Genomic DNA, 13,546 nt, shown 5'->3' on the forward strand with positions numbered 1-13,546 from the left:
GAGTATTTTGTATTTGTATTACCATTTTATAATTAAATATAGTTACACAGATACCACAGATTTTAGAACACAAAAATCAACGGCGTACAATTTAGTTATTTGTGAAATTCCTTAGTTTAATTTAAGCATAGGTGTAGCATAACACAATTACTAAATTTACCTAAATGTAAAAAAGGTCAAAGGAAGTGCAAATTATATTAAGTTAATCAAACACATGATAAGCAGTTCGAATTAATAAAAAAAAACCGTGCGAACGAGGTTCCGATGTATTGTGTTGGAAAACTCGTTTACTTACTCCTACCAACAAGCTACACCAAGACAATGAATCAACAATTTGTCAAGTTACTTACAATTTAACTAAATAAATATTATTCTTCTAGTTTATTTCCAATTTCCATGTTTCAAACATGTAAACGTGGCAGAGTGAAATATGCAACAATATTGTTCGAGATTGGCTCAATGTAACCTTATGGCCGGTTTCACACGAGCCACAAAACGCCCGACAATCGCGGAACGCCGCTTCTGACCGTTGTGGCGCGCTTGTGGCGCGAGAATCGCTGGCTGACGCAAAAAAGGATAGCCATTCACTTAACATTGGAGCGCGGCGTGCCTTTCACACGAAGTGGCGTCTTTTTGCGTTTGACGCTAGAACGCGCTGCAATCGCCTGCAGTGGCTCTGTTCTCGACAATTTTGGCGTTTGTGGCTGGTTATTGCCACTGAGATAGTTAAAATAACCAGTCACCCTGTTTTGTACTGAAATTTCTTTTGACTTTTATAACATCAAGTTATGTGTAACTTTGACACGGACCGTTTTATCGTAGAAGTAGAGTGTAGACCAGTGTTGTGGGACCAAGAATGTAATATTACTCAAATAATAATTAATCTACGTCGTCGTACCGCACGAAGAAGCATTATAAAAAATAAGCCTTCTTCATCGTCCATTGTAGCACTGTTGACTGAACTGCACTCGTAGTCTTTCCAAGCGGACTTGTGTTCTGGTGTAGTTCAAGGAGGTGCGGTATGAAATGGCGATAAACTGATAGAAATCGCGGAATCATGCTTTTGCCATCTGAAAGGTCCCACGCGATTGAGCGCCGCTAGTGGCGCGTTTCTGCCGGCGATTGTGGCACGTTTGTGGCTCGTGTGAAACCGGCCTATGACTGGACGAGGTGGTCTGCATCACTGTTGCGCGTCGCGTAGCCAGACTTTTCGCAGCCTTCAGGCAAGGTTTCATTTTGTGGGGAAGTGCAAAAGAAGAGGTTTACAGAAGGAATCCAAAGACTCAATTTGAGTTGTTCTTGGTATTTTTCCACAAAATTCTATCCAAAAATCTGTTAAAATCTGTCTATTTGATTAAGAAATTATGTCGACGAGGTTTGTTATGTCATTTTCAAACATGCAAATAATATCAAATACCCCCGCCGCAGCAAACCTGCAGACTAAGCAAATTTCCATTTGCCTGATTGGATTTACATTAAAATATATCCTTAAAAATATCACATTTATTCCCTATTTAAATAGAATTAGTTTAAGGAGTACTTAGGTTTGTTGCAACAGCAAGGGTAAAAATTGTTTTTTTTTTTTTGTAAATCTTAATAGTTTAGTAATAAATAAATGCATTTCCAAATTTGATCAAAATATGTTCATAAACAAACTAATTACTTCTTCTCCATAAGAATATCATGGGAATTTTAAATTTACAATTAGTTGGTTTTTAAGGTAAAAAATGGGAAAAACAAATTTTCGCCCCATAAAACCCCCCATAAACACCCTTTCCCATAGTCCGATCATGCTGGTTCGCGAACTCGTTCGAATGAATGTAGGTTTACACGTTTGTACAAAATTTCATCAAAATCGGATAATTTTTGCTTGAGTTATCGCGATAACGGGAATAAATCAAACTTTAGAATTTGAACGAATGGTGTTTTTGGCCTCTAGGGACCTCAAAACAAAAAAGTAAATCGGTCCCGGGTAATAGCTTATTTCCTATATGGGAAATTCGCTAAAACTCACCTCGAAATACAAGGGAAGGAGCTAAATATATTTAAAAGTGAATCAAAACTCCTACATCAACGGACAGAATTGTTCGTTATATTCGCGTAAAGGAAACTAATTCAAACATCTCGAGGGAATCTTTTTATATCAAGACGTAGGAATTGATTAGAGCTAAAACAGCTAACAGTGGAAATGATTGGTGTCTCATTGACAAGCACCGAGCACCGAGCCGGGGGAGGTAGAGACTAGAGAGGGTGGGAGCAAGATGCCGCCCGCTACGGTTCGGCGCTTTCACTAATTAACGACTGTATAGTTTGACAACGCCAAAACTCAAACTCCGCTAATGAGCAGAATTAATTACTACGAAATAACGACTTGCCTGAGATGGAAGTAAACTGGTTTTCTGAGATAATGCGGCAATGCGATCGTTATAGAACTGTCGGCGGTCCGATCAACACTTACTTTGCAATCAATCTTCAGAGGTCATGTAGTACAGTGGTCTCTTAATCAGGGAGTATAACGAACGTGGAAAATGTTAGTCATTGTTCCAACCAAAAATATGGGTTAAAGCTCGCCTCAATTCGAATCGATGACGCATTACCGTTCGTTCTACTACTTATTGTTTCAGAACCAAGGTTATTATAGAAACACAATTTTTAAACTCTATAAGTCGTGTATTTACAACAGAAAAATGGGCATCTATATTTATATACCGTATAAGTTATGTATATAACGGTGGTTATAACTTAGTATGTACAACATGGAAACATATACAAACGTATCACACTTACGCACTATAAACAACACATTAACACATTTACAAAACTGGTCATTCGAGATCGAGTCCTCGTTATTGCAAAAATCCGTGGCTATATACAATGTAGGTAAGTACAAACGAGCCTTGACTAGCGTCGAGATGGCGGTACAGAAGAGGGCGAGTATATACCGAGGTTAGACACCGCACAGTGTGCGTTCACTTTAAAACAAATGTACATTTCATGTTAGCTTGTCAGACTCTTGTGACTGTGCGGTATCTCCTAGAGGAGGTCGCCCGAGGGAGAGAGGTCCCCAGACCCGTCGGTCGCCGGACTACGGAACAAGTGGAGGTACTCGGCGTCGGCGACCGCGGGTAGAGCGTCGCACTACCAGGCGCGCGTCTGCAGCGGTAGGTATGATGCGCACATGTTGGACTGTTGGTGCTGATGGCCGTGAGGCAGCGAGGTGGCGTGTCTCTGGTAGGCCATCAGTCCCGGAGGATTGCTCTGCGCCGAGGGGTGCTGAGGAGGACCCTGGTGAGGGTTGGCGCCGCACTGACCACGGGACATGGGAGGGTCGGAGCCCCCGGAGCACGGCTTGCCGTCCTTCACCAACACAGGAACTGCCACTCTGCGCGGCGAGCTCTGGGCCTGCAACACACACACATTCACACACATTCAATATGACAAATATACATCCCGTTACCTGGTCATAGATTAAAATTAACACATTATTGTAATCTAAAATTGTCACCGAATGTTTGTCACTTACCATGGCAAGTATTTGTCATACGTCCAACTATAATCCAATATATCCAATGATAGGGCTGTTTTCATACCACCACGAGTTATGACAACCCCCAACAACCCAAGATACAACGTCCCAAGATACCTAAGCCGACCCCATCATTAGAGTTGAGAGGATAATGTGTAAGTTTCGCAGAGTTGTAAAACTCATCGTCACTGGGGTTCCGTCAGGTTATGGGGGAGATTTAGACGTATTTCTCCCTCCAGTTTCCCAATTTGAGATAAAGTGCAAGAGTCAAGTTTTAAGATTCAAGGTTAGCGACGGACGCGATGGTTTTTGTTTGTAAATGTTTTGTAAATATAATGTGTTTTTGTTTTGTGTTCGGTAAAAACGTAATGTATATAATAACGAATCGTAATACGAGGAGTGACCTGATGATGTCAAATCAAATCAAATCAAAATAGCATTTATTCCGCCAAAATATTTACAAATTACATCATATTAGTTCCATACAAAAATGTTTACAATATTGTTTGGTTTTAGCGAATTTCCCTATAGGGAAGTAGCTATTACCATAGATTAAACATACTCCCCAAGGGAGTACTCCCCATACTCCTTGGGGAGTATGTTTAATCTATGCTATTACCGTAGGTGGCACGGTAAGACCTAGACCCGGGACCGATTTACTTTTTCATTTTGATGTCCCCAGAGGCCAAAAACACTATTCGTTCAAATTTTTATATATGTATAACGTATATATAGTATATTCATATAGTATAATGAAAAAAATTAATACCAAAATGTATTAAGATTTAGTTAACATATTTTATTATTTTTACATATGATTATATTTTTAATTTTGTTAGTTTAAAGAATGAGGTTATGGTAAAAATGACTTGACAATGGACTTAGTTCCGAAACATGTCGTCATGAAAAATAAAATAATTACTAAAAGGGTACTTTGTTATATATGTTTTAATTTTATTATATTAGTAGCCCTAAAAATGCAAGAAAATAATATATAGACTTATATATATATACGTCCGTGAACGCGATAACTTGAGTAATTTTTGTCCGATTTTGATGAAATTTGGTTTAAACGTGTAAAGCGGGATAAACTTGAATGAGTTCGCGAATTAGCACGATCGGACCATGGGAACGGGGCTTTACGGGGGGTTTTATGGGGTAAAAATTGGGTTTTCTCAATTTTGACCCTCAAAACACAAAATTTCCCAATTTCTCTTTAGACCTTTTTAAAGAGCTTAAAAAAAACAAATAATTTAGTATATAAAAGTATTTTTGTTCGAATATTGGTAACGGAGAAAATTAAAAAAATTGTAAATTTAAAATTCCCATGTTATTCTTATGGAGAATATTGTCAAATGTTGTAGTTTGCTTGTTTATGAATATATTTTGATCAAACTTGGCAAATTTATTTATTTTGTACTAAGCTATCAATATTTTACTCAAAAACACACTTTATTAGTTTCCTTGTAGCAGAAAACCTAGGTACTCGTTAAACCTAATGTTATTAAAATATATTTAACTGAAAATCAATTCAGACAAATGGAAATTCGCTTAGTCGGCAGGTTTGCTGCGGCGGGGGTATTTTAATAATATTTACAGAAGTGACTGAAGTGAATGTGACTGGTGTCACACGAAACCGGTTGTCGCGAGAAAAAAAGGATATTGAACAAGGTAATAGTTTATTTTATTATTTAAATCTTCAATATCCAGTAGTAGGAAAATTAACTCTGATTCAAGGTTAGTGTGAGCAACAAACTGTAGGTAGTTTTAGGACAGGACCACATGTACATAAGTCAAAAGAATATTTGTTTTCCCATTTCTGCCACAGTTAAACCAGTATTGGTTTTAATTCATACCAATAAATTTTCCGTATTTCATGACAGAATAAATTATTAATGTATATGTAATAATTGATATTAATGTAAATAAATTATTAATGTATAATATTAATGTAATATATGTATTTTTCTAGTATTCGTATTATGCATCACCTAAGCTTTGTTGTTGCACGACCTTGACTCAGAATGAAATGCCACAATAGGCATAGCATCCTGCAATTTTAGACACCAACACTAATTTGTAAACAGATGGAAATTAAAACTTAACGAGCTGTTGCCGACGTACGGGAATCGAGTAGTCAATTAAAAGTGATTTGTATTTGTTTGTATTACTGTATTCTGTTTTGTTTATTTCAGCTTAACTTAACCAATCTATACTTATGAAGTCAAACGGGGTGAATCCCGTGGGTGACAGCTAGTTGTGTTAAATGAGGTTTTAAATGACTGAAATAAAACAAATTGTAAACAAATCATAACCTCTACAGTTGGACGTACAGAACTAACAATAAAATTGGCTTCAGCTGTTCCACAAGGATGACAAATCTACTAAGGGAGTATGTTTTATCTACGGTATTATACCTATATGATTACAGTATTAACTTCTCTTAGTCCATCTTATCTCAAAGTGGGAAACTGGAGGGAGAAAATTCCCTTGGTACTGGAGGAACACGAGTGGCAATTTAGGTGTTTTACAACCCTGTCAAACTGGCCCTATAATCTGCTCTAATGATAGTGGCGATTTGGTTGTCTTGGGACGTTCATGAGACTAGTGGGGGTAAAAGATTCCCCCCAACTAGATCAACTTGATTTGTTGCATCTTATTAGAAGTTGGTATTCTCGTAACAATGTATGGACTATGTAAAGGACCTTCGTAAACACCTTATAAAGAATGTAATTGACCTTTGAATTTTTTACATTTGCATAGAACCCTTTACATTTCTCATCAAAAGGTCGATTTGATTTAATCTACAAACTACCTGATTAATATAATTTAAGTGCACAAAATTTGCAAACATTTTATAGCATCACTCTCTTTGTAATGAAACCTCAAGAAGGGATATTATACAGAAACCACGGCATAAATGTTGTGTGTTGTCGATATATGGTATAAAGATCATTAGTGTAGAATAATTTGAATAATTTTGTTAACACAGTATAATTTAATTCAAACAGATTTACTTGAGGATTAAAGAAATACCAAAACACGAACTCAATGGTCAATACAACTCACGCATTACTTCTGGATTGCGAATAACTCGGCTTAATTTATCTCTCGGGCGCTCACTACTACACATGTATATGCAATAATGGCATGTGACTGATACAACATTCACAACGCCACAAAGCAAATCCTAGTTCGATTGTAGCTGCAATAAAATTATCTTTAACATAATATAACTAGGGTACTTATACATAAAACTTACCTGATTTTGAGCATTTTGCTCTGCCATTGCTTTCTCTTTCGCTTGTCTTTTGCACTTGTACCTATGGTTCTGAAACCATATTTTGACCTGCGAAAGAAATTATTCTTATCAGAAATTTTTAATTGCTGTCAAATGACAGAATGATCCACAACTCAAAATTACAGACTTAATTAAGTATATAGGAAAATTCCCCAAACGTCGTATAAACCTTATAGCTAATAAATAACTCTCAAAATTCCTAAACTTTAATACTCTACAGACGAGGTACAGTATGTTGCTATCAGTTTGACAAAATTAATATGCAACATTTTTCTATGCAATTGTGTGCTCTTAGTTGTACTATTTAAAAATGGTTGTAGGAATTAGGCATATATTAGATACAAACTGAATAAAGTGTAGGTGATACATTGTAAGCTTAAAATACCGAATCATAAAATTGTTACATGCAGGGAAGACCTTCGTTAAGTAACAATCAGGGGAATGGAACGAACAAAATGGGGAAACCGGTGTTCACTAAGAAGACATTTTGAATATTTAAAGCTCTCTGTTCATACATCCGTCTTGACGAGAGCGCAAAACAGAAACTCTTGAAACTCCCTTCCGACGATCGGGACGGAACAAAAAGCGTTTATCCGAGGGGAGCTTAGCGTGCATTGTTAACACTGTGACACGTTAAAAATGGATAAAGCGATCGCTTACAAAGCCGTCAATCAAGCGTAGCATTGTCTTACTGCGTAATTGTGCGTGGAACACAAACAGCGACTGCTGGGGAGCGTATAATCGCTACATCTCCGCAGTACGCTGCTTATAGGCAGACAATAGTGCGGTCCTTGTTGTGATAGCTGACGACGCCCCTGAGTTACCGACCCAGTCATTTACTGGGACTGTGGACTCGTTGGATACTACCATCTCCGCAGTACGCTGCTTATAGGCAGACAATAGTGCGGTCCTTGTTGTGATAGCTGACGACGCCCCTGAGTTACCGACCCTGTCATTTACTGGGACTGAGGTCTCGCTGGATACTACCATCTCCGCAGTACGCTGCTTATAGGCAGACAATAGTGCGGTCCTTGTTGTGATAGCTGACGACGCCCCTGAGTTACCCTGAGTTTAACTGGGACTGTGGTCTCGCTGGATACTACCATCTCCGCAGTACGCTGCTTATAGGTAGACAATGGTGCAGTCCTTGTTGTGATAGCTGACGACGCCCCTGAGTTACCGACCCTGTCATTTACTGGGACTGTGGTCTCGCTGGATACTACCATCTCCGCAGTACGCTGCTTATAGGCAGACAATAGTACGGTCCTTGTTGTGATAGCTGACGACGCCCCTGAGTTACCGACCCTGTCATTTACTGGGACTGTGGTCTCGCTGGATACTACCATCTCCGCAGTACGCTGCTTATAGGCAGACAATAGTACGGTCCTTGTTGTGATAGCTGACGAAGCCCCTGAGTTACCGACCCTGTCATTTACTGGGACTGTGGTCTCGCTGGATACTACCATCTCCGCAGTACGCTGCTTATAGGTAGACAATGGTGCAGTCCTTGTTGTGATAGCTGACGACGCCCCTGAGTTACCGACCCTGTCATTTACTGGGACTGTGGTCTCGCTGGATACTACCATCTCCGCAGTACGCTGCTTATAGGCAGACAATAGTGCGGTCCTTGTTGTGATAGCTGACGACGCCCCTGAGTTACCGACCCTGTCATTTACTGGGACTGTGGTCTCGCTGGATACTACCATCTCCGCAGTACGCTGCTTATAGGTAGACAATGGTGCAGCCCTTGTTGTGATAGCTGACGACGCCCCTGAGTTACCGACCCTGTCATTTACTGGGACTGTGGTCTCGCTGGATACTACCATCTCCGCAGTACGCTGCTTATAGGTAGACAATAGTACGGTCCTTGTTGTGATAGCTGACGACGCCCCTGAGTTACCGACCCTGTCATTTACTGGGACTGTGGTCTCGCTGGATACTACCATCTCCGCAGTACGCTGCTTATAGGTAGACAATAGTACGGTCCTTGTTGTGATAGCTGACGACGCCCCTGAGTTACTGACCCTGTCATTTACTGGGACTGTGGTCTCGCTGGATACTACCATCTCCGCAGTAATCTGCTTATAGGCAGACAATAGTACGGTCCTTGTTGTGATAGCTGACGACGCCCCTGAGTTACCGACCCTGTCATTTACTGGGACTGTGGACTCGTTGGATACTACCATCTCCGCAGTACGCTGCTTATAGGTAGACAATAGTACGGTCCTTGTTGTGATAGCTGACGACGCCCCTGAGTTACCAACCCTGTCATTTACTGGGACTGTGGACTCGTTGGATACTACCATCTCCGCAGTACGCTGCTTATAGGTAGACAATAGTACGGTCCTTGTTGTGATAGCTGACGACGCCCCTGAGTTACCGACCCTGTCATTTACTGGGACTGTGGTCTCGCTGGATACTACCATCTCCGCAGTACGCTGCTTATAGGCAGACAATAGTGCGGTCCTTGTTGTGATAGCTGACGACGCCCCTGAGTTACCGACCCTGTCATTTACTGGGACTGTGGTCTCGCTGGATACTACCATCTCCGCAGTACGCTGCTTATAGGCAGACAATAGTACGGTCCTTGTTGTGATAGCTGACGACGCCCCTGAGTTACCGACCCTGTCATTTACTGGGACTGTGGTCTCGCTGGATACTACCATCTCCGCAGTACGCTGCTTATAGGTAGACAATAGTACGGTCCTTGTTGTGATAGCTGACGACGCCCCTGAGTTACCGACCCTGTCATTTACTGGGACTGTGGTCTCGCTGGATACTACCATCTCCGCAGTACGCTGCCTATAGGTAGACAATGGTGCAGCCCTTGTTGTGATAGCTGACGACGCCCCTGAGTTACCGACCCTGTCATTTACTGGGACTGTGGTCTCGCTGGATACTACCATCCCCGCAGTACGCTGCTTATAGGTAGACAATGGTGCAGCCCTTGTTGTGATAGCTGACGACGCCCCTGAGTTACCGACCCTGTCATTTACTGGGACTGTGGTCTCGCTGGATACTACCATCTCCGCAGTACGCTGCTTATAGGCAGACAATAGTACGGTCCTTGTTGTGATAGCTGACGACGCCCCTGAGTTACCGACCCTGTCATTTACTGGGACTGTGGTCTCGCTGGATACTACCATCTCCGCAGTACGCTGCTTATAGGCAGACAATAGTACGGTCCTTGTTGTGATAGCTGACGACGCCCCTGAGTTACCGACCCAGTCATTTACTGGGACTGTGGTCTCGCTGGATACTACCATCTCCGCAGTACGCTGCTTATAGGCAGACAATAGTACGGTCCTTGTTGTGATAGCTGACGACGCCCCTGAGTTACCGACCCTGTCATTTACTGGGACTGTGGTCTCGCTGGATACTACCATCTCCGCAGTACGCTGCTTATAGGTAGACAATGGTGCGGTCCTTGTTGTGATAGCTGACGACGCCCCTGAGTTACCGACCCTGTCATTTACTGGGACTGTGGTCTCGCTGGATACTACCATCTCCGCAGTACGCTGCTTATAGGCAGACAATGGTGCAGCCCTTGTTGTGATAGCTGACGACGCCCCTGAGTTACCAACCCTGTCATTTACTGGGACTGTGGACTCGGTGGATAGGCTACTGTACTTACATTTCCGCAGTTAGCTGCGGACTCAGTAGTTTAATATTTGTAGGTGTTGTAGGTTTCGGAGAAGTCTAGTATAGTATGTATCATATATTGGTTTTGATTTTGAATGGTAATTAAAAAATATATAGAGAGAGAGGATGAGAGAACCATTTTAAAAATATACCTTCAAAAGTATATTTTATAGCAAAATGTTAAAGGTAGATATTATTCAAACAATGAGTTTAACTCAAATGCTTTATTTATGTTGACAAAACAGATATAGCTTTAGGAATTAGTTATTTGTGCAACTAGTGAGAAAAGTGAGCAATTGACTCACTCGAGAGAAATCTTTACTCACGAGCCGTAGGCGAGTGAGGAATGGTTTCTTGAGTGAGACAATTGTACTTTGAACTCGAGTTGCACATTATACTTTTCCTGCAGTTACCATAAAACAAATAAATTGGCGAAGAAACATAACCTATTTTTACACAGAAGTGAACTTTTAATATAACATTTAACGTGAAGTGACAAATACAACAGTACAACAGCTTACCAGCTGATTTACAGCCAGTGCTGCCAACGTATTTCGCGCGCATACGACGTTGCCTGCATGTTACGTGCTCACTTAATTCGTGCCTTCACGTTGCAAATCTGGAGTGAGACAAAGTAATTTGAGTGAGACAATGTTAACATTGTCTCACTGATGAGCGAATTGGCCACTTTGCTTTCTCAAATCAGTGAGAGAACATGTACATTGTTAGGTAACTGTAGGAAAACTGTATTCCTTATCTATATATTTAAAAAATATTGGTTTTTCTTTTCGAGTGAGTTTAGCTCATATACCCGACCGATGTTCATAAATTTGGACATAAATAAAGGTATGCACGCACAGTTTTGCTATCAAGCACCAGAGCTACCTAGCCCTGATCAAGCACCGGCATTCATTTGTCTGACGTATATTTTAAGTTATGCACAAATGCAACTTCCTCCCCGTGCATTTCTTTTGGGAGTTAAATTTTGCTTTTTCTTTTCCGAGTTCGTTTGGCTACCTAACCGACTTCCATAATTATGGTCTTAAATTAAAGGTATGCACGCTTAGATTTGCCATCAAGCATCGTCATTTATTTATCTACTGTATTACTCGATTAAAAAACAAAAATTATATTTTTTTTATTCTCACTATAATTTAAAATTTATTTTACCAGTTCTAATTGCATTATTCGATATGTTTTGGTCTAATAACCTTCAGTAAAATACCAGCTTTCATTTGAGTTATTGATTACCTATTAAGATCGGACGTACCTAAAGCACGCTGTTGCATCATGAATCAACAATCATTATAATTATTTCAAAACTTATCTGTAATCAACGACACGTAACTCCATTTTTATTTTAGTTATATTATAATGTCTTGGTTTTAAAATACTCCTAAAAAAAGGCTTTAAATTTGAGATATTATAGTTTGGATCAGTTAAGTTCAAGATACTGTATTACTCAATCAAATAAAATAAATCTGATTATTTCTCGGATATCGAAGTTAATTTTAGATATATTTACTCGCTTCTAATTACATAATATATACTATTATAAAGAAGAGGTGGTGTCTGTGAGTCTGTGTGTCTGTGTGTTTGTATGAGATAAACTAAAAAACTACTGAACCGATTAGACTCAAATTGGACAAAAATAAAGCTACCATTCCGAGGATACATTTAGAACTATCCCCCCTTCGATATTAAACTAGGACTCTGCCCCACAGGCTTTCAAAATTCTGAGCTGAGAGATTTAAAAGTAAATATTGATTGGTCTCCATGTAACAAAAACAAAGTACAATCTCATAAAGTTGTAAAATGTAAACAAGCAGACAAATGAATTAATTTTGTTTTCACATTTCCACACAGTTGGTTCAAACATATTAAATACTGCACAGATATTAGAACAGAAAGGGTATGGATCATAAACAACAAAAAATGATGTCACTAGCCCGAATGTAAACATTATTTAACATTACAGTATGGAACTGTCAAACCGTATGTTAACGAATATTTAGGTTTGCTGCTACCAGGAAACTAATAATACAGTGTTTTTTTTTAGTAAAATATTAATAGCTTAGTATAAGATAAATAAATTTGCCAAGTTTGATCAAAATATATCTATAAACAAGCATACTACTACTGTACAACTTTTTACAATATCCTCCATAAGTAAAACATGGCAATTTTAAATTTACAATTTTTGTATTTTCTCCGTTACCAATAGGCCTAACCATACAAAAACACTTTGATACACCAAATTATTTATTTTTTAAGCTATTTAAAAAGGTCTAGAGAGAAATCGGGAAATTTTGTGATTTTAGGGTCAAAAATGAGAAAACCCAATTTTTACCCCTTAAAACCCCCCGTAAAATCCCGTACCCATGGTTCGATCGTGCTGGTTCGCGAACTCATTTAAGTTTATCCCACATTACACCTTTAAACAAAATTTAATCAAAATCGGACACAAATTACTCAAGTTATCGCGATCACGGACGTATATGTATATAAGAGTTTTATCTGTACATTGCTCAGAATTATATATGTGATTGTTATTTTTACGTTTATACATTAAAGAAGCCGAAACCAGTCTTATCTCAATTTCTGTCTGTCTGTCTGTCACGACCCATAAGACATGTTACGCGGCCTTCTCCTGACTTTGTTTACATTAAATGTTGTTTACAAATGCTGAAACCATTTCCGGTCATGTTTTGTAATAAAATAAAAAAAACAAGTCAGATTAAAAACGTTTTGCCTTAAATTACGGATTTAATTAATTGCAAGTGCAATAATGTCTACTGTAAATAAAATTAAAGAACTAGGCATCATTCAGGTCGTAAACCGGAGATTCTGTGTGTGTGTGTGTGTGTCAAATTGTGCTTGAGTTTTGATAACCGGGAAAAAGACCCTGAAACAGTGCTGCATACAGAGTTTTGACTGCATGTCTGTAAAAATGCACACTAAATATGCAAATCAACTGTTGTTCTGATTATAAGAAGGTTCTAACTGACTACTTGAGTAAACAGCTAGTATATATATATATATAATTGAACGAATGGTGTTTTTTGCATCTGCGGACA

At 39.3% G+C, this 13,546-nt stretch overlaps 1 protein-coding gene across 1 annotated transcript in view; it reads right to left on the reverse strand.

Annotated features, from left to right (window-relative positions):
• Window positions 1-2,671: 2,671 nt before the first annotated feature.
• LOC128997177 (homeobox protein Nkx-2.4-like) overlaps window positions 2,672-13,546 on the reverse strand; it is a 74,625-nt gene continuing 63,750 nt past the window's right edge. The window contains exons 5-6 of the mRNA XM_054422775.1: window positions 6,789-6,875; window positions 2,672-3,402 (exon numbers count right to left, since the gene is read on the reverse strand). Coding sequence (XP_054278750.1) covers window positions 3,139-3,402; window positions 6,789-6,875 — 351 coding nt within the window. The 3' untranslated portion in view covers window positions 2,672-3,138. The remainder of the gene's footprint in view (window positions 3,403-6,788; window positions 6,876-13,546) is intronic.

The sequence above is a fragment of the Macrosteles quadrilineatus genome, unplaced genomic scaffold (genome assembly GCF_028750875.1).
Source record: "Macrosteles quadrilineatus isolate MER2022 unplaced genomic scaffold, UCM_ALF_1.0 Scaffold_1__1_contigs__length_201487025, whole genome shotgun sequence".
Classification (NCBI taxonomy): Eukaryota; Metazoa; Arthropoda; class Insecta; order Hemiptera; family Cicadellidae; genus Macrosteles; species Macrosteles quadrilineatus.